This window comes from Canis lupus, chromosome 21, assembly GCF_003254725.2.
Source record: "Canis lupus dingo isolate Sandy chromosome 21, ASM325472v2, whole genome shotgun sequence".
In the NCBI taxonomy this organism is placed as follows: Eukaryota; Metazoa; Chordata; class Mammalia; order Carnivora; family Canidae; genus Canis; species Canis lupus.
The window spans coordinates 31,876,563-31,899,179 of NC_064263.1; the positions used below are offsets into that span (position 1 = coordinate 31,876,563).

Consider the following 22,617-nt stretch of genomic DNA (forward strand, 5'->3'; position numbering starts at 1 on the left):
TGGTTTCCTTTCAATTGATAAGAATAAAGTACTAGTTGCCATTTTTTAAACTTAAAATTTTTTAAAGTTCCTTTATTTCTTAATGTATATATTTGAGGTGAACAACATGATTTTTTACATACATATACATAGTGAAATGATTAATACAGTCAAGCTTATCAACACATCCATCTCCTCACAGTTACCTTTTTAGGTGTGGTGAAAAATAGCTGAAATTTGCTCTCAGCAAACTTCCAGCATGAAAATATAGTATTAACTACTCTTATCATGCTCTACTTTAGATCTCTAGAACATATTCGTTCTACATAATTGCCACTTTGTGCTCTTTGACCAGTGTCTCCCCACTTGTACTACTTCCCCAACCCTGGTAACTACTGTTTTACTCTATGTTTCTAGGTTCCACTTCTTAGAGTCCACATACAAGTGAGATCCAACAGTATTTTTATTTCTTTGTCTGGCTCATTTTACTTAACATAATGTCTGCAGCATCCATGTTGTTGCAAATGGCAAGATTTCCTTCTTTTTCAAGGCTGAATAATATGCCACTGTGTATAAATACATCTATTGACAAGATCATGTGTGTTTTTTGTTTTTGTTTTTTTCTGACTCGTCTCTTTCTATAGAACTTTATTCTTTGCAAGAGGCCTGGGTGGTTGGGTGTGCGAGGCAGTGTCAGGCAGCCAGCCCCCGCCTGGCACGATCATGTGGTTTTTATCTTTCATTCTGTCAACAGAGCATATCCCATTGATTGGTTTGCATATGTTAAAACCATCTTGCATCCCAGGGGCATATCTCTACTTAGTCAAAATTGAGACTTAAATCATGAGATGAAAAAGTTGAAGATGATTATATGCAGAAACAGAGACTTTCATGTTAATTAGGAGACCTTTATGAAAACAGAATGGTGAAGTTTGTGAATGGCTGGTCAGAGAACTTCTAACCAAATTTTTATTCAGTGTCAAAGAATGGGACCTGGAGACCCAATAGGCTCTGACACCACCTATAATCAATGAAGCTATGATTTGTATCCTAGTTACAAACCCTTTCGAAGCTCTCTTCACCTGTATTCACTCTAGCACAACCTCATGCTTCCTCTCTTTTCTTTCTCTTTTTTTTTTTCATGCTTCCTCTCCTGAAATTGTTCTTTCTTTACAGGGTTTTCTTCCAAGATGTTTTGCTTCCATTCTGGAATCTTCACTCGACCCATCAACTTTACAAAGAGCTCATTCTCTACCTCTTCATTTTAACTAAACCTGTTGTCTGAGAAGGACACAACTGCTTCTCAGTTTTGTCAAAAGGAAGTTGCTCATTTCCCTATGCTACAGGCACCAGCCACAAGGTTGATAATCTCCTAGCTTCTTACTATATTTCTAAGTCATTTTTTGCGTATTTATAATAAAACGTTTTCCTCATTGGCACCAATCTTATCCAGCTATGAAACAATATACAGTTGACCCTTGAACAATGCAGGGCTTAGGAACACAGTCAAAAGCCACGTGTAACTTTTGACTCCCCTCAAAACTTCATTCGGATACCTGGGTGGCTCAGTTGGGTAAGCTCCTGACTTCCACTCATGTCATGATCCCAGGGTCCTGATATCAAGCCTTGCATCAAGCCCCACATGTTGCCCCACAAGGGGTTTCATGCTCCTGGCTCAGGGAGGAATCTGCTTCTCCCTCTCCCTCTGCTCTTTCCCCTGCTCATGTTCTCTTTCTTAAATAAATGCATTTTTTTAAAGTCAACAGATATTTTGTATGTTATATGTAGTATATGCGGTATTCTTACAACAATCTAGGGTAGAGAAAAGAAAATGTTAAAATCATAAGGGAAGAAAAAAATACATTTACAGTACTGTATTTATGAAAAAGTCCCCACGTAAGTGGATCTGTGCAGTTCAAACCAGTGTTGTTCAAGGGTGAACTGTACTATTGTCCTCAGAGTCTTTCACTAACTACTCGATTTCTTCTCATGTATTAGTAGGTTTCCACCAGCCTCTTCATCTTGTCCACATCTCAGTCCCTCAGGCCTCCAACACTGCCAATTTCACACGATGTGGCTGTGCCATTAGACAATGTGAACTCAAAATGCCTAAACTCCTTACAGCATCTAACAAGTTCCACAATCCACATGAGAATCTTACTACAATGACCTTAATTAGATTCTTCAGTTATATATAGCACCTTCCACTTCTGTGATTTTCTTAAACTAGAAGCTATTGATTTTCATGCTCTAACTCAAATAGCATTTGAATTATCTGCTTTTTGAGGACTTCAGAAAGTTAATTATGAAACGATCTAGCCTACTCCTTTCCTGGGGAATAGAAAGAATAGCTCTTTGGCAGACTTTTTCTATATTATTCCTGAAATTTGGCATATTAAAATGTCTCTTTTGCAGTAATTTTCATCAGTTTATTTTTTCCAGGAATTCATACATTCCCATCTAGTTTCCTGATTTCTCTGAATAGAGTTGAATAAGGTCATTCTTAAAATTCCTTGAAATTTCTCTGTATTGTGGTCTTTTACTCATTTCAAGTCTAAATTGTGTTTGCAGTTTCTCCTTTTTTGATTTAGTAGATTAGTGATTTTCCTTTTCATTTGCTCACTCTCCTTTTCATTTTTTCCTCCTTTTCCATTTTAGAATAATTTTTTTCCTTCTTCCAAAAGCAACAAGTCCAAGCTGTTTTCGATATGTTTACTACATACATATGTGCATGTGTATATATGTATGCATGTATAGGTATATATGTACATATATATGTAATAACATTTTAAAACATTTTTCTCATTTTAAAATATTTGTAGTAGAAAAGGAGTGAGACCAGTGTATATCAGGCAGTTAGAATGCCCTTTAAATGCTTTGTACACAAAGTGATGATTCTATTGGAAATATTCCACTTTTCCCACTTTTATTTATCAAGAGTCTGCACATTTTTAACTGTCCGGTGTTCGTTTATTCACCATCTGAGGGATGAACCTATCTGTCTTGCCTAGAACCTTCCTTAGGGCAGTCTGCATTTCTTTGTTTCTGAGACTATAAACAATCGGGTTAAGCAGAGGGGTCAGCACCGTATATGTGACAGCCATCAACATGTCCTCACGGAACAAGTCCCTGTCCTTGGGCCTCAAGTAGACAAAGCCAGCAAATCCATAGTGTATGCACACCACAGTGAGGTGGGAGGAGCAAGTGGAAAAGGCCTTATACCTCCCCTTGGCAGAGGGCATCTTCGCAACAGTGGATGCTATGAAGACCTAGGACATCATAATAAAGACAAAGCTGCCCACCAACACAAAGGCAGTGAATGCAAAAAGAACCATTTTTTGAAAAAAGGTGTAATCACAGGCAAGGCAGACCACAGGTGAGATATCACAGAAGAAGTGCTGGATGATGTTGGAGTCACAGAAAGACAAGTTGAATACAATGATGACGATGCACAGAGAAACCAGGAACCCAGCCATCCAAGAGGCCATGAGGAGCTGAAAGCAGATCTTATGGGTCATCAAGATGGGGTAGTGCAGCGGGTTGTGAATGGCAATATAACGGTCATAGGACATGGCAGCCATGATGAAGCAGTTATTGGCTCCCAAGCCAAAGAAGAAAAACATCTGTGTGGCACACTCAGGAAGAGAAATGGTCTTGCAGTCTGCTAGCAAGTCCACTAACATGCGGGGTATGATTGCCATCGTGGTACACGTTTCTGAAAAGGACAGGCCGCAGAGGAAAAAGTACATAGGGGTGTGAAGGTTGTGACTGAGCCTGATGGCCACCATTACGGACACATTTGCGGCTAGGATGGTCACATGGGAGAAGAAAATCATCACAAAGAGGAGAGTCTGCAAGTCTGGGAAACTAGAAAACCCCCACAGAAGGAATGTGCTCACTGTGGTATGATTGCCCATCATTCAATAGGCTCAGTAACTTTCTCCCACAGGTGTAGACATTCTTGAGGTCAAGATTCAAGATTATAAAAAGCACTGAGGTCACCTGGCCTTTAATCCAGGGCTCCTGGGCGATGACAAGACAACTCTTAATATAGAGAGCCTGGGAAATGGGAGTTCAATGCACCTGGCTGAATTCAAAGCCAGAGTGATGAGGAAAAAAATTCTAGTAGGAGAATCTGTATTAATACCCTAGAGTACACTGAAAAATTATTCGAGGAACCCCTTCATTTATCATCCCTTTCTGTCCCCTATAGTCAGAATCTGCAAGAGAGAAATATGAAGGAAAAAATGCTTATCTTCTCACCTACAGGTATATGAGAAGTAACAGGTAAAAAATGCTTATGTGATCTAATCCTAGCTTGGCGTACAGAAGTGCCTAATGATGTTGACTGAATAATACTACTTTAAGAGGTAAAAGATTTTGAATGGCTTCTAAACATTCTTGGAATCTCTAGAGTTGCTCTGCAGAAGGCAGTGGCTACTTAGCTAACAATTATGCAAATGAGTAGATCTAATAAATGAATTCATCATCTTGAAGTTTGTCCTGGTTTCTTATTTACGACAGTAAGCTGAAGCAGGAGGTGTCAATAACTGTCTCCCATTCAGGCAGATCTTAGAGGCAACATGGTTATGGAGAGACTATCCCATCCTGGATGGCTTATTTGTGTCCATAATGTCCTGATGAATTCTTGAGCTTTCAGGAAAAATTCCAGGACGTTTTCAAACTGAAAGGAAAGGGCTGCCTTGCAGCGCGGCTATTATAGAACTCAAGTTCTTCAGGTTCTTTTCATCACTTTTTAAACTATCCACTCTGTGTGTGAGATGACAGGATGAAAGTCACCCAGAGACTTCCCATACAATGTGGGGTTTGGTTTCAGGCACTATTGTCTGGGAAGGAAAGGAAAACAATGAGAAGACATCAGTATGGAGTTGAAGGTTGGGGAAAGAATGGTAGGGACACACATTTTGTAGGATCCACAAAGCTTGAGGAGAATAAAAGAAAATATATCTTTAGCTGAAAAGTGTGTATGCTCTTCGTGTACTGAATTAGTGGGTCAAAAAAATACAAGGGAGTAATCAGGTAATGAGTATTAACTCAGCATCTGAAATATGCTGGTCTATATGCCATGCATTTGATAGAATTTTTCTCACCAAATTTCTTCCTGCAACTCTATGTGGTACATATGTTGATCCTGATGTTACAAAAATTGACACTAAGATTCAGGTTGCTTAATTGGTTATCAAAAGCCAATACATTAATCCCACAAATATTTATTTGATCACATAACACACAATTGCCATAACTGCTCCTATAATAGAAAGCATATCTGGGTCACCAGGGGAGTGTTCTCGAGAGTTCCATAACCACACATCCATCCCAAGTTTATGGCAGATGTTTCCAAAAGGAGAAAAGAAAAACTTCAGGAGAAATTGGCATGTGTAGGTTTTGAAACTGCTGTGATTCTGCTACTTTCTTTTTTCATTTGTATTGATTATAAATCCTTCTTTCCTCATAATATTCCAGGGAACTAGTGCTCCCCCCCAAAAAAACTGACTTTAGGCAAAAGATCTTTGTTATTTGATTACATTTATAAGCTTTCTATTGATATTTATTCTTTTTACAGTTCTCTCATATCTCATCATTTCATTTCTCTGTAAACCTGTTCTTTGAGAATATGTCAAAATGGCATCATGCCCATTACTTCCAGTCACTCTCCAAGGGAAGAGTTTGAAGGAGATGTTTTCTGGCTCAGGGTTTTGTGATCAATTCACCCTCCTTGGGCTACACCACTTCTGTAGACTGAAAGAGACATCATAGAATTCTTTTCCTGAAAAACCCCTTTCCTGGTTTATCTATGCCCCCACCCTTGCTAGAGATCTCATGGATTTAGTAGGTCTAATTTCTCTGAGTTAGCAGTAAGATCTACAAGAATTTGAGGATGTTTCTTGATGTAAGCCACCTGGCAGACTCTTTATTGTCCCACCACCATTTCGAATCCCTGTACTGTGGACACTGTAAACCAGTCTACCTCCCAAGATGTACATCAAAACCATGGCCAATCTGGGGACTGCTGGGACCATGTGTGTCACTCATCATTCCCCACCAGCCTGAAATGGAGAATTTTCCTGGCAGCTATGCTTAATTTGTGTCCATGGGGCAATGTTCAAAGGTAAATATTTATAACCAAGTTTTGGGAAAGTGCATTTAACTTTAACTTTAACTTTAACAACCCAATGAGAGTAAAATTCAACTTTGAGTCAGGTTTTCTACAGTTTTCAGAGAAGATATTGATATTTTAGTGGGAAAATAAAAGAGTGTTTTATTGACTTACAGGTATGAATTCTGATAGGAAATTTAATAAAATATACATAATTTAGAGGTTCATAGGTTTATTTTCTCTGATTGTAAATGGCTTTCTGAGCTCATATATATGTATATATATACATGCGTGTGTGAGAAAACTTATTTCCTTGGTTCTTTAAATGAGGCTATATTATATCCACCAAAGAAATGCTTGTTTTTAAAAATCACAGCTGTTAAATGTGAAGCCCAATGGTCACACCAAATGGTCAAAGGGAAAAATATATGTGGAGTGGGGAGGAGGACACGTAAAGAATCAAATGACCAATGGTTTATAGTGAAATGTACAATTACATAATAGGCAAAATACAGAAATTGCAGGACAGTATAAATGCTTTTTATTCTTTCCTGCTTAATTCTTTTGATACAATAAAATAATCAAATTGGCCTTCAAATTAGACCTGGAATTAGTAGGGTCTATTTTGTAATGGGGTAGGGAATTGAGCAGAATTAAAGGAGCCTCTGTTCAAACCCAAGCTTTACTTCTATTCCGTTCCTATGTGCGAGTAACCACTTTTCTCCTCTATAACGTGGCCGTAAATACACCTCCTTGAGGGGCTACAAAGCTATGCACATACACTTACCAGATAAGTGCCCAGTACCTGCTAGTTCCATTACCATTTGCTAAAACATCACATGATGTAGGGGCAACTTTTCCAGCAGAGGCTCAGCAACACTTGCCTGCTCACAAGTTACCTGTAACACTGTACCTGCTCTTCTGCTTAAGCAGCTGTAATGAAGTCCATCCCTCTCCGACTGCACACTTGCCTTGGGGTGGAGTTTGTTTCTGCAGCTCTCTAGCCTTTCGTTGCTTCATCTGTGTGCTAATTGTGCCAGGAATAGAAAACAACAGGCTTTATCTCCATCCAGTTGTACCCTTAGTATATTCAGCACATTTATCAACCCCCACAACTACTTTATTATTGGTGGATAGAGCACAATGTTCATGATAAATAGAAATAAAATAAAATTCCCAGTCTTATGTCAAAGAAGAGTCCCATTCAAACTCTTAAAAAGAAGAAAACAGTAAGCTGTATGAGTAACTTATGCTCCTGCACTGTCTTATACAATTCTTTCTCTAATGTCATTTAGGGATTAGTGTTTAAGGCAATTTGCCCCTTAAATGATAGTGATGAGTTCACTCTGTCTGAAATTACAAGGTCTCTTATATCCATAGGGTAGTATCTCCTCTATGCCTTACGGTTGGAGCTGAGTTCCATAAACATTCCAAAGAGAGTTTTGTGGTCACCTGAGACTGTTACCCCTTGACACTGCTTGGAGTTTCTTGCTTTCCATTAGATACCAAGAGGATTGTTCTCTGTGGACCTAGAGCTCATTGTGATGTCCACAAAACATTGTTTTCATTTTGATCTAGCATAGTGATTTTTCAATGAGGTTGCTCTTACATGAAAAAAAAAATTAAGTATTTGAAATTCAACTTGTTCAAATACATTTTGGAATATGAACAACTCCCTCAGTTATTTTACTTGCTGCTCAATGCCATTATTTTCATAGTTTTGAAAATATGTCAAGTCCTGGAGGTCTTCTCTCCTATATGCAGGGCTAGGAAGGGAACCTATCATACAGCCTGTTGCCCGGGGAATCAGTCAGAAGAAAGGTGGGGGAAAAGGATGAATACAGAATGATTGTTGTAAGTGCTTCCTCATGAAGTAGCTCCTCTGTAGAAGGCTTTGTTGAAGAGGAAAATCCGTTGAAATTTAAATGTCCGTTGACTACAGTGCCACTCAAATTTTTTTCCCAGTATTTCATGAAATTTTTAAAGCATGAAGACATGCTGTATCAATTATCTTGTCAGCATCTGTGTATCCAGTCTATAGATTGTTCTGAGTATTATACTGTAGTATAATAAACAACCCCCCCCAAAATAAATAAACATCCAAACAATCCCAAATCTTACTGGACTTAACTGAACTCCTGCAGGCTGGGCAAAATAGGGATAACAGATACATGGAACATCTTGTTCATTCTGATATGGATGTTGATGGTTAGCTGTTGTCTGAGAACTTATATTGGGATTCAGCCTTTCTGCATGTGCATGGTGACTGGGTACTATGGGTGAGTGTTCCATGACAGCCAAGTGGATGCCAAATCAACTCTTGTGCCCTATCTCACTTGTACTGTGTTCTTTTCATTCAGACAGCCTTAAAGTAACACCAGGGTTCTAGGAGATGAAAAGAAATTACAACCCTTGATGGAACAGTGACAAAGTTCTGGAAGAGCATGTGGGACTGGAATAATTGCTGTCATCATTTTTGGAAAATACATTATGCCACACATTAAGAGTTTACTATATTTGCTTTATCACATGTCTTTTTGTACTTTATCCATCTATTAATCCATCTTATACATGTCAAGGGAAATTGCAGACGTCAGTACACTTCCTCAATACTTTAGTACACATATCAATGACTAGAGTTTAATACATGTTTTTATTCTATGGAACTCTATGGAAATTTACATAAAGTAAAATATGCTAATTTTAAATGTACTAATCACTATCAATTGGCAAATGCATCAACCTGTGCAACTCAAACACCTCTCATTATGTAGAATATTAGCATCAGCCTGGGAACTTCCCTAGGACCCTTCCTAGTGAGCCCTAGCTCTCCCTGATAGAGACATTCATTGTCCTGATTATTTTTTCACCATGGCTTTTCTTGCAGGTTCTGGAACTTCATATAAATGGAATCAAATCTCACACCCCCTTTTATAAGGTTTCATGATTTTTTTTTTAGTATATACAAATGCAACTAATTTTTATATGTTGATTTTGTATCCTGCAACTTTGCTGAATCCATTTGTTTGTTCTAACAGTTTTTTATAGTCTTTAGGATTTTTCACATATAGAATCATGTTATCTAAAAACAGATTATTTTATATCCCTTTACAGTTCAGATGCCTTCTATTATTTTTTTAATCTTACCTAATTGCTCTGGCTAGGACTTCTAGAACTGTGTTGAATAAAAGCGGTAGGATTGGACATCTCCAACTTGTTTCTGATCTTACAGGAAAACCTTTCAGCTTTTCATTATTAAGTATCAGGTTAGCTGTGGGCCTGCCATACATGGTCTTTATTATGTTGATTATTGCTTCTATATATAATTTGTTGAGAGTTTTATGTTATAAAAGGATGTTGAATTTTGTCAAAGACTAGTTCTGCATCTATTGAGATGATCTTATCATTTTTATCCTCCATTATTTTAGTATAGTGATTCAGATTATCAAATGAAAAGGCAATCCGTGGAGTGGGAGAAAATATTTGTCAACCATATATCTGATAAGGCATTAATACCAAAATATATAAGTAATTCATAAATCAATACCAAAAAAAAATGATTAAAAATGGTTAAAGGAACTGAATAGACCTTTCTCCAAGATGACCTACAAATAGCCTATAGATTTATAAAAAGAGTGCTCAACATCTCTAATCAACAAGGACATGCAAATCAAAGCCACAATCTATTACCATACTCCTGTTAGAATGGATATTCTCTAAAATACAAGAAATAGCAAGTGTTCGGATGTAGAGAAAAGGGAACCCGTGTACACAGTTGGCAGGAATATAAATTAATATAGCCATATAGGGGATCCCTGGGTGGCGCAGCGGTTTGGCGCCTGCCTTTGGCCCAGGGCGCGGTCCTGGAGACCCGGGATCGAATCCCACGTCGGGCTCCCGGTGCGTGGAGCCTGCTTCTCCCTCTGCCTGTGTCTCTGCCTCTCTCTCTCTCTCTCTCTCTGTGACTATCATAAATAAATAAAAAAAAATTAAAAAAAATATAGCCATATAGAAAACAGTATAGAGCTTCCTTAAAAAATTAAAACAGAACTACTATATAAACAGAAATCTCATTTCTGGGTATATATCTGAAGGAAAAGAAATTAATACCTCAAAGAAATATGTGTACACCCATGTTCATTGCCACATTATTCACAATACCTAAGATGTGGAAATAACCCAAGTGTCCATTGATAGATGAACAGATAAAGAAACTCATGTATTTACACAATAGAATATTATTCAACTCTCAGGGAAAAAAAAGGAATCCTACCATTTGCAATACTGTGTATGAACTTAGAGGACATAATGCTTAGTGAGATAAGCCAGAGACAGAAAAAGAAATATTACAGAAAGAGAAATATTACATGGTATCTATGTGGAAAGTAGAAAAGCTGAACTTAGTGAAATTAAACTTATCAGCAAGTAATCTGGGTTAGATGCTTTTTAACCTTTACGTTATTTTTCATTTAACAAATTCCTCAAAATAAATAAAAAGTGATACAGAATGGTGAGCTCCGAGTATGGCTTTCTTTTTTTCTTTTTCTTTCTTTCTTTCTTTTTTTTTTTTTTTTTTTTTTTTTGCTTCCCAGGATCATGGACACTTACGCTATTTTTTTGCTTTTGCAGCCCTTGTATGTCTTCAACATTTTTAATGAGGGTGCTGTCCATTTCCCACTCTTCCCAAGAGAGCTCTCCCAGTTGTTTACATTTATTTATTTATTTATTTATTTATTTATTTATTTATTTATTTATTTTATTCATGAGGGACACACACACACACACACAGAGACAGAGAGAGAGGCAGACACAGGCAGAGGGAGAAGCAGGCTCCATCAGGGAGCCCGATGTGGGACTCCATTCTGGGACTCCAGGATCTGCCCTGGGCCAAAGGCAGGAGCTTAACCGCTGAGCCACCCAGGTGTCCCAAGTTGTTTACTTTTAACACTAACTTCCTTTGGCTATAATTCTCCTTGAAATTCTTGTTTATAAGCATTTACAAAGCAACTAATATGCTGAACTTTACTGATAGAGGTCAGATTTTAGTCACACTGTATTTACCTCAAGGACTTCACTGGCTGAGTGCTGCAGTAAATACAAGCAGGAATGGCTTCTCAGGATGCCCTGTGCCTGGGTCTTCCCACCTGTGTGCCCCCCTTTTGAATTACACTTTTTGATATAATTGTCAGTTCATATGCAGTTGTAGTAAGTAATACAGAGTTCTTATGTACTCTCAACCCACTGACTCCTAATGAGGACATCTTGTGAAATTATTGTAGAATATTGCTGTTGACATTGGTCATTGTTGACATTGATAATTTTCTTTATCTTTTTTGTAACAAAGTACTATTACAGTCTGTGTCTATTAATTTCCATATCTTAAATCTTAGTGGTTTTGTTTGTCATTTGCACTTGTTCCCACGTTTGCTACTTCATTTCCTTTCTTGCTAGTCGTTATCTTTCACTGTGTGCTAGTTATTGCATTTGAATAATTGTTGAGAGAATCATTGAGGCTTGACTCCTTGGCTTATTCAGTTCACCCTGAGGCACCATCTGTTCTTGACCGTCTTATACCCAAGTTCAGGGCTTGAAATACATCTCCAGGGCTGCAAATTTGCTCAAGAGTTGGTCATTTCAGGGTTCCCCTTATCCTGAGGATATATGTGAGGTATATCATTCAGAGCTGTCACCTGGGCATGTCCTAGGTTTTGACTTATCCTCCTCTCATCCCAAAAGAACACTAGATCCACAGCCTGAGTTGGTAATAACACTTCCTTCTGATTTGCCAAATTCTCTTACGGCAAAAACATTTTTTATGAACATTTTTAAAAATACTTTTTATGAAAATTATTTACTACAACAATATATTGATACATTTTTAACATATAGAGATGCAACATGTATAACAAAAAGATTTTTAAAAATATTTTAAAATAATCTCTATACCCAATGTGGAGCTCAAACTTACAGCCCTGAGATTAAGAGTCACATGCTCCACTGACTGAGCCAGCCAGGCACCCCAAAAAGCACTTTTAAGTATTAGGTCTACTCTCTGGGTTCTCACAGTTTTTGGTGAGGCAATTCCTTATTATCCTCTAATGTGGTATATAAGATATATTTAACATTTTATCATTTGTTTTAGTTGTGCTCACCATTGGATTGGTTAAAATGATTAAGCCTGCCATTGCCCCAAAGGTACTATGCATATGAGTAGAAGATTACAATTGCACATATGTACCCAGGTAGCCATATTACCTGATAAGATAAGGAATGCCCTCACCTCCTGCATCTTTGCTCTGATGTTATCTTCCCAGTAAGATCTGCATTGACTCCTCCCAGCCCCTGACATGTTAGTCTTCCTTACTCTGCTCTGCTTTTTCTTTCTCCAAGCACGGCTCTCCTGGTAACTGGAATCACCAACTTCTGTATATCATTGCTATAAGAAGCTATAAGATGATTTCCATGAGGGCAGGTTTCTCTGCATGCTTGTCGCTTATATTCCCCATAGCCTAGGACAATCCCTGGAATATAAGATCATTCCAGTATAATTTTTGATTGTGATAAAGAACAAATAATGAATGAAATGATTAATGCCCTATGAGTTAGTCAGCAAAAAGATTTTGTGTCTGAAACACTACTGAGAGGGGGCAGGAAAAGTAAATAAATGTTGTTGTTGTCAGCCTATAAAGGTGGTTAAGTCTCTGCAAGAGTGCAAACATTCAGAAGAGAGACAGTCCAGTTCCCTCCAGTTTCTTAAACAGGATGAACTTGACCATGCACTGTTCCAAGACTTCGTTCACTCCTTGTCCCTAAGGCCAGGAACCCTACTCATTCCTGCAGAGGAGCCACCTGTCCTAAGCCGACACAATTCACAGGTCAGTCAGGGGCATCCCATCCTCTTCACCTCTGGGTACCCCCATATGGTGACTGGGCCAGAGATTAGGTACCGAGCCAGAATTTCATGGGTCCACAGAGTCCATCCTCAGCAAATAATCTTCCTGCAGGAAAAACAATTCTACCTATTTTCTATCTGGCTCCACTTGGTCACTTCCTCTCAGATTTACTCTGTCATAACTAGAGTTATCACACTCATTACAGGATAAAATGTTATTAAAAATGGACACACTCTTCAAGGTTTGGAGATGCAATAATCCTAATTTATGGCAGAGAACAGTGTTTGCAGAAAATATGTGAATTAAATTTTAAAAGGATTTGAACTGATGAGGTATTTTTTCACATGAATCAACATGTGTTTCTAATTATGAATTTCGTTTCATTAAAGTAACTCAGTATGGGCCTCTAATTTATAATTTGATATCAAAAAATGCCCCTCCTTCATTTATTAGAAAGCTCTGCACTGGCTAATAACATGGACATATGTATTTAGTCCATAGACACTATATCCTTTTATTATTATGGTATATTATTATATGAAATAATAATAGATTTCATTAAGAAAATGTTTTTCTGCCAAGTTCTCATGAATGGCAGTGCAGTGACTAGGGATTTTCTTTTTCAGCAAGGTCCTCCCCAGCAGAGTGGCCTCATGAGAAAAAAAATCATAGTGCTCATGCTATGTGTTCATTTTCTTCCTATTTGCCTTCTTCTGAATGTTTCCCCAGGCAATAGCTTCCCAAGACCTGCCATTCCCTTGTCCTGTGTTTAGGGCAGAGGAGATCTGAGGGACTTGGCAAATTTTCAGGTTGATAAAATAATGATATTTTACTTCTTGGAAAGATACTTCCCCTGAGGGGATATCTACATCCCAAGATATGTATATTTTTTAAGACTTTTTTTTTTTTTTTTTTTTGACAGCACAAGCAGGAGGACTGGCAGGCAGAAGGAGAAGCAGGCTCTCTTCTGAGCAGGGAGCCTAATGTGGGACTCAATCCCAGGACCCTGGGATCATGACCTGAGCCAAAGGCAATTGCTTAGCCAACTGAGCCACCCAGGCACCCCACCCCCCAAGGTATATATATTTTTTTAATTTATTTATGATAGTCAGAGAGAGAGAGAGAGAGAGAGAGGCAGAGACATAGGCAGAGGGAGAAGCAGGCTCCATGCACCGGGAGCCCGACGTGGGATTTGATTCCGGGTCTCCAGGATCGCGCCCTGGGCCAAAGGCAGGCGCCAAACCGCTGCGCCACCCAGGGATCCCCCCACCCCAAGGTATATTTTTAACTAGTTGAGTTTCTATAATTTTGATTGTCATTCAAAAGAAGTGCAAACATCACTGGAAAGCCTCCCTGGTAGGTCAAGGTTTAAAAACCTTTTTGAGGACATCACACTGGGTACTAGATCCACAGAGCACAAGACTCCTGCTGCTTAAAGCTGTGATCTCCAGATAATGGACTCCAGTGGCCCAAGAACTCTCACTAAAATCTTCACAGTACTGAGCTCCAGCCTTAAGGAGTGGGGAAGACACAGCCTTTTATGTAATAGGAGACTCTAATATCGGGACAATTGCCTGAAAACTTATCCCTGTATTAGGAGATACATGAACTCACAGGAAGAACTGCAAAAAACCATATTTGATTTGCAAGACTGTACGTTCTTCCTCCAGCTTAATACCTTATTATTTTAAAGGACTGGAAGGTGATCTTCCTTCTGTGGAAGGTAGGGATTTTAAAGTTGTTTCCATCCCTACAATGAACATTTTTCTATTTCCTCTAGTAATTAAGTACCCATGGTGTTAATAGCCTCTTAGAAGGTATTAAAGATGGGATCCCTGGGTGGCTCAGCGGTTTAGCGCCTGCCTTTGGCCCAGGGCGCGATCCTGGAGACCCGGGATCGAATCCCATGTCGGGCTCCCGGTGCATGGAGCCTGCTTCTCCCTCTGCCTATGTCTCTGCCTCTCTCTCTCTTTCTCTCTGTGTAACTATCATAAATAAATTTAAAAAAAAAAAAAAAAAAGAAGGTATTAAAGAAACTGTGGCCTCAGAAGAGCTGGAAATGAAGAATGTCATCAATTCCCTACTCCTGGTAGGGAATCCAAAAAACTCCACAGAGGAAGATTTGGACAGCTGAAAACAGAGACTAGGACAGTAAATTCAAGGCAAACACTGGGTTAATAAAGAGGGTAAGGCTTGGGAAAAACAAAGAGAAGGGCTGAAAAACTGGATAAGCATCTTGCTCTCCAGTTCCTACCAGGGTCACCAGGAAGAATGGAAATAATCTCATATTGTCATAATCTTATATCACTACTATACAAGAATGAAAAAAATCCAGAATTTACTATCAACCTACATGACAAGAAAGTATCATGAAAGTCAAATGTTTTCAACCAAAAACAATGAGAAAGGTTGTGCAGAGTACATACACTCTCACATCCTAGACATTTCTCAGAGAGGGCTTGCAAAAAACTTCTAGTGGATATTAGCAGAGATGTGCTGTTTTTATAAGGCTCCTCTAGTGATATTGGCATGCCCCTTAGTAGTTGATCACTTATGTTGGTCAAATGTGATTCAGTACCGCAGTAAATAAGGATCATGTCTAGACTTCACAGATGGTAGTCTCTTTCTCCTAGTCTTTCAGCAACCACTGCTAGAGTTATGAGAAATTTTTTGTTTGTTCGTCCTTGTAAATAAGCAAGAATATAGAAAGCATCTATACATGTAATTGTTAGTCTTTTAAAGATTGATGTTCTTTTAAAGATTGATGCTATTTAAAGGTTGATGTTATTCTTTTAAAGATTTATTTATTAACACACATGCAAGTGGGAGAGGGGCAGAGGAAGAGGGAGAGAGAGAATCCTCAAGTCAGATTCCCCTTTCAGCATGGAGCCCAATGTAGAGCTTGATCTCAGGACCTTGAGACATGACCTGAGCCAATATCAAGAGTTGAATGCTTACCCAAGTGAGCTCCAGGGGCCCCTAATAGGTGACATTATTCTTAGTATCTCTTTAGAGAGCAACCAACCATCTTCACTACATGCCCAAATAAATACTAAATCAATCAAATAGTGTATTGATGAGTACACTGAAGTAATAATCATGGAGGCTTTCCAGAGAATATGCTATTCTGTTTTTTCCTTCAGATTCCTTCCTCCAGTTCCTTCAGAACTCATCTTATTAAACCTGTGCATTCATGAGGCTTAGGCTGCAAGTTGGGGATATAAAATTTTAAAACAAATCTCTTCCCTAATATAAGAGTCAAGCTAAAAAATTTTTTTATTTAAGATATTTTAAAAACCTCCTCATCTCTTCACAATAAAATGGGATGTGACTCTAAAAGAAGAAATGACCAACACAGCCAGGGAGGTCTGGGGAGGCTTCAAAGGAAGAGACGTTAAATCATTTGTCCATGACAACTAAATTTTTAGCAGGCAGAGGAGGGCAAGAAAAACACTGTAAGTTATAGAAAACAACGTGTTTGTAAAGCAGATGAGCCATGAAGGACATATTATTTTTTGGAAACAGTGGGATGTTTCCCATCTCAGGAAGGTTAGCAGGAGGAAATGAGGCTAGACAGATAAGACCTTGAATGCTATGCTAGGGCACTTTCAGTGAAGGAGGCTTTATTATCAACTAACCTTTATTATTATCAAGCAAGTGAGTCTCCAGATTTTCACTACCTTGCTATAAATATACTGTGCATGCACGCTTAGAGCTGTATCACCTTCAGCAAATCAAGTACCTTGCTAAGCCATAGTTTCCTCACTATGGCCATAATAATAGCACTTATTTCTTAGGATAGCTGTGTAGGAGATTGTATAACTGGCTCATGCAATAAAGATTAGAAGTTATTAGAATTATCTGATATGTAAGCAAAGAGGATATGAAACCTACACTGAAGAGATGTAGCATGATTATAGATAGAACATAGAAAAGCTGATGGTAGGGAGCACCTGAGTGGCTTAGTCAGTTGAGTGTCTGACTCTTGGTTTTGGCTTGAGTCAAGAGATCGAGCCCTGCATTGGGCTCCAAGCTCAGCAGGAAGTCTGCTTGAGATTCTCTCTCTCTCTCTCTCTCTCTCTCTCTCTCTCTTGCTCTGCCCCTCCCCCTGCATGCTCACACACTCTCTCTTGCTCTCAAATAAATAATTTTTTAAAAAGATTTTGTTTATTTATTCTTGAGAGACACGCAGAGAGAGAGGCAGAGACACATGCAGAGAGAGAAGCAGGCTCCATGCAGGGAGCCCGATGTGGGACTCAATCCCGGGACCCCAGGATCACGCCCTGGGCTGAAGGCAGACACTTAACCACTAAGCCACCCAGGCGTCCATCAAATAAATATTTTAAAAAAGAAAAGCTGGTACTATGTGAAGGGTAGAACTACAAGAGGAAAACGTGAAGCTGTTACAAAAATTCAAATGAGTGGTAGTTAGGATCCTAGAATCTAGAAAATGTAGACAACAAGAGAGAACAAGGAATCAAATTAAGCTAGAGCCTGAAAAATGAGTAAAATTCTGATGGGAAATAAAATGGTACAGGGGAGATGGAGACAGAGGGAAGACCATGTAAAAAAGGTACAGTAGCATGAGGATGGTGATATGCATGGGAAAGGGAGGGTGGGTGGAAGGAGATGATAGAAACTGAGCCAGGAGCAGTATTTAGGGACCAGTTGTGATGGGGATTGGATGTTATGCAGGAGTACTTGGATTTCCTCCTACATAGAATGTGCAGCTAAGTCACTATCAGTGACTTAACCTAGCCTGTGTTTAGGAATCTAGCATTGGCTCACAGGGTGGTAAATGAAAAAAAAAAAATGCAACGGATTTGTAACTAAGACAACCATGCAGGTGCCCTATTCACCCTGTGGGAAGGATCCAGGACTATAGTAGGGGGAATAAAAAACAACAAAGATGAGGGTAAACAGATGTCTGGAATTTTGGAAGTGATTTATTGGTAAAAAGATGAGGAAGGAGTCAAAATCGGGTCTGATGGTGGCTCTCTGTTGTGTATAACTCAATCAGGAAATACAGAAAGCAACTCTAACATGTGATAGGAATATGGCTGGTCTGTTCTGAAAACCTTGCATTCAATACTTGGAAGACACTCTGGCACTGGAAATGTGCTAGAGGATGCTGGAGATTCTTTTTTGGTAGCGGCAGAAACTGGAGAGTCATACAAGGTAAGTGGTAGCTAAAGCAAAGAGAATGGAAAATCATTTGCTTTAGAGGTAAACAGGGAAACCTTCTGAGGAAGGGAAGTATGGTATGGTCTCGAAGACAAGCCATATGGGCCTAGGTTGAAGATTGCTTGGGTGGATGAGTTTGCCAGTTAGGATCTTTGTCTTGATGATGAACTGTACTTGTACTGTTCTCTCCTCTGATCTTCACTTATTGATGGCTTATTGACATTCTTGTCTTCATTTAAGTGTGTCACCTCCTCAGCAGGGGGCTTCTCTGACTTCACAGAAAAAAACAGTCGTTCACTCTTGCATCACAGAACCTATATGTTGTTCCCCCATGTGTAAAAATGGCTGGCACATCATATTCATTTAGTCAGTATGTATTGAATGAATTCATGACTTCCGTAGTCACTTAACCACTCTGTACCTCGCTTTCATCTTTTTAGAAATCAGAACGAAAATTCCACACAGACTTGTGAGGATTATATGACCCGACTCTAACCCCAGCACATTGTAGATATTAAGTGGGTGCTGGTTACCTGGCCTGACTCCTCTTGTATTCTTTGCCCAAACTACAATGCAAAGAGAAAATAGCAACTCTTCAACCAATAATTTACTTGTCTTTTTTTGTTGTTGTTTTTAATCTTTGTGAATCCTACAGAATAATTTTCAGCCAGTGTTCAGCTCTTTCTCTTATGCACACCTTCCTTCATTTTCCACCACCGATTCTTTACTATTTTTCTTTCTCTTCACCTTTAAAAGTGACTGAAATTAAAATTAAAATTCTAAATTCTATTGCATGTCTTCCTATCACTTTTCTGTTCTCACCTCTTATATAAGATCAGATACTGCATGAACAATCTAAATAGAAATATGATTTTCCAAATTGATCTGAGGAATTTGAGCTGATTCTATTCAGATCTGCACTTCAAAGTAAACCATATGACAAGTATACCTGATAGAAAATGTCCTGGATGTTGTGCTAAACACTCAAAAGTCGACTAGAACGTTATGGTCAGAATATTCCATTCTAGAATGAGACAGTACCTTCAAAATCATTTTGACTTCAAACTAGACTAGTACATTAGGCATCCGGAAAAAAACTTCAATGAGAAGTTCTTAAGAATTTAAAAAGTATGGATATGTATTAAGAGCTAATGATATCATACATTTCAAACTCCAAATAGTGCCGTGGATAGGAACCTAGCAAGAGTTAGAACATGTTGCATTCATTTTTATGGTCTAGTCATTCCTATAGTTACTACCTTTGGATCCACTTCATGGTGACACACTGATAAAAAAGGATTGCATTGACTTCCTTAAAAGTTTTAAATGTCATATTCATTTTAAAGAATTTAAATGATTGAATTATATCGCTCATTCAATCAGTAGCTTATTTTTTTTTCTTTTAAAGATTTTATTTATTTATTCATGAGAAACACAGAGAGGAGAGAGACAGAGATACAGGCAGAGGGAGAAGATCAGGCCCTGGGCTGAAGGCGGCGCTAAACCACTGAGCCCCCGGGCTGCCCCAAGCAATAGCTTATTAAGCACTACTAAGTACCAGATTACCGATAGATCTCAAAAAGCATTTGAAAATGTGACCTCACAAAATCCAGTGGGTGAGAACAAAGCAATTTTATTCATGTTTTCCCACTTACATGCAGATCCTGATTGGAAAAGAGAAAGATAAGAGTGCTTTTATGAGTAGAATCTGAGAAGATATTCATTCCCACCCTAAGTCATTTATACGGATTTTCATACTAGCATCATTCTCATCACGTTGACTCCTGAACTTGACTTCAGTCAGGTACATTTAGCATCCCTTTCTCAGTCTCTCTTGAGGAGAGTTGCCTGAAACTTGCCCCAGTTCCCTTGACTAAAGTCTAGGTGATATCTATGCTGCAGCAGCTTTTTACAATCATCTCCAAGTTTTAGCCTCAAGAAGCTCCACATCTTTGAAAGACCGTTGCTGCCTGTACCAGGAAGATGGGCAATCATACCACAGTGAGCACATTCCTTCTGTGGGGGTTTTCCAGTTTCCCAGACTTGCAGGCTCTCCTCTTTGTGATGATTTTCTTCTCCCATGTGACCATCCTAGCCGCAAATGTGTCCGTAATGGTGGCCATCAGGCTCAGTCACAACCTTCACACCCCTATGTACTTTTTCCTCTGCGGCCTGTCCTTTTCAGAAACGTGTACCACGATGGCAATCATACCCCGCATGTTAGTGGACTTGCTAGCAGACTGCAAGACCATTTCTCTTCCTGAGTGTGCCACACAGATGTTTTTCTTCTTTGGCTTAGCAGCCAATAATTGCTTCATCATGGCTGCCATGTCCTATGACCGTTATATTGCCATTCACAACCCGCTGCACTACCCCATCTTGATGACCCATAAGATCTGCTTTCAGCTCCTCATGGCCTCTTGGATGGCTGGGTTCCTGGTTTCTCTGTGCATCGTCATCATTGTATTCAACTTGTCTTTCTGTGACTCCAACATCATCCAGCACTTCTTCTGTGATATCTCACCTGTGGTCTGCCTTGCCTGTGATTACACCTCCCATCAAGAAATGGCTATTTTTGTGCTCTCTGCCTTTGTGTTGGTGGGCAGCTTTGTCTTCATTATGATGTCCTATGTCTTCATTGTGTCCACCGTTGTGAAGATGCCCTCTGCCAAGGGGAGGTATAAGGCCTTTTCCACTTGCTCCTCCCACCTCACTGTGGTGTGCATACACTATGGATTTGCTGGCTTTGTCTACTTGAGGCCCAAGGACAGGGACTCGTTCCGTGAGGACATGCTGATGGCTGTCACATATACGGTGCTGACCCCTCTGCTTAACCCGATTGTTTATAGTCTCAGAAACAAAGAAATGCAGACTGCCCTAAGGAAGGTGCTAGGCAGGACAGATAGGTTCATCCCTCAGATGGTGAATAAACGAACACCGCACAGTTAAAAATGTACAGACTCTTGATAAATAAAAGTGGGAAAAGTGGAATATTTCCAATAAAATCATCACTTTGTGCACAAAGCATTTAAAGTATTAACTAATTACCTGAAATATCCTGACATCACCATTTCTCTAGTATAAAGAGTATGTAGTTTTAAAATATGTGTAAAGGTGTATGCATGTATACATCTAGGCATATCCACATGTTTTGTAGGACAGTATTTTTATGATAGGAGTTTGGTGTCCTTTCTGAGACCTTTTGACTAGCCCAATATTGTGAATATTTTCTCCTACTTTTTTATAAATGTTTATGATTCATAATTATACATTTTACATCTGGGTCCATGTTGTATTTTGAATTAATCCTTAGATAAGATTTGTGTGAGGTTTATGTTGAGGTGCTTCTGCCCTCTGTGGGTGTCTCATTGCTCCAGTACCATTTGCTGAAAGGCCTTCCTTCTTTCATTGGATTACTTTTGTACCTTTTTAAAAAAAAATCAGTTGGGCACATTTGTGTAGGTCTTTCTCTGGGTTCTCTAGTCAGCCTCAGTGATATGTGTCTATGCTTCCACCAGTCCCACACTGTCCTGATAACTGTGGAGCTAAGTAGTATGCCTTAATATCAGGCAAAACGATTCTTCCCACCTTCTCTTCCAAAATTATTTTATATATTCTAGGACTTTCCTTTTTAGTAATATAAGTATTAGTGCTGTATATTTCCCCCTCGGCACTGCTTTCCCTGAATCTCACATGTTTTGATACATTGCCTTTTAATTTTCATTTGTTGTATGTATTTTTTTAAATACTGAAGTCCCAGGTTGTTTTTAAAATCCATTTTCTATTTAGAAACTTCCTTTAGCAATTACCTAAGATAGCTCTGTTAAGAACAAATTCTCATAGCTTTCCTTCATATGAAATGTCTTTATCACTCCATTTCTGAAGGCTATATTTTGCCAGTCTTAAATTTACATTTGACAACTCTTTGCCTTTGGTACAGTCATTCCCTCACTTAAAATGGTTTTGACTTGTGGTTTTTTCACTTTCATTGGTGTGAAAGCAATATGCATTTAGTAGAAACCATACTTCAAATTTTGAATTTTGATCTCTTCCTGTCACTCATGATGCTGGGCAGCAGCATGGAGGCATAACTCCCAGTCAGCCACCCAGTCAGGAGAGCGAAGAACTGATATACACACAACCATTCTGTACTTACATAACCATGCTGTTTTTCACTTTCAGTACAGTATTCAATAAATTACATGAGATTCTCAACACTTTATCATAAAATAGGCTTTGTGTCAGATGATTTTGCCCAAATGTAAGCTAAGGTTAGTGTTCTGAGCACTTTTAAGTAAGGCTAAGCTATGATGTTCTGTAGGCTAGGTGTATGAAATGCCTTTTCAGCCCTGTTTAGGTGTAGCGGCAAGCAGTGTGTGTGTGTGTTATGCAGCTTCCTCTAGCAAAATGCCTCCCTGCAGATGGTTGAGATAGGAAGTTCAA

The 22,617-nt window shown here is 38.9% G+C and overlaps 2 protein-coding genes across 2 annotated transcripts; one reads left to right on the forward strand and one right to left on the reverse strand.

Moving 5' to 3' along the window:
- Positions 1-104: 104 nt before the first annotated feature.
- On the reverse strand, positions 105-4,694 carry LOC112667954 (olfactory receptor 10T2-like). Its single transcript, XM_025460013.3, is given in 1 exon segment — positions 105-4,694. A coding segment is annotated over 1 exon segment (969 nt). The 5' UTR covers positions 3,900-4,694; the 3' UTR covers positions 105-2,930.
- Positions 4,695-20,157: 15,463 nt separating this feature from the next.
- LOC112667404 (olfactory receptor 10T2-like) lies at positions 20,158-21,123 on the forward strand. The gene has a single exon (XM_025458971.3). It carries the CDS (start codon positions 20,158-20,160, stop codon positions 21,121-21,123), a length of 966 nt encoding a protein of 321 aa, XP_025314756.1.
- Positions 21,124-22,617: the final 1,494 nt, after the last annotated feature.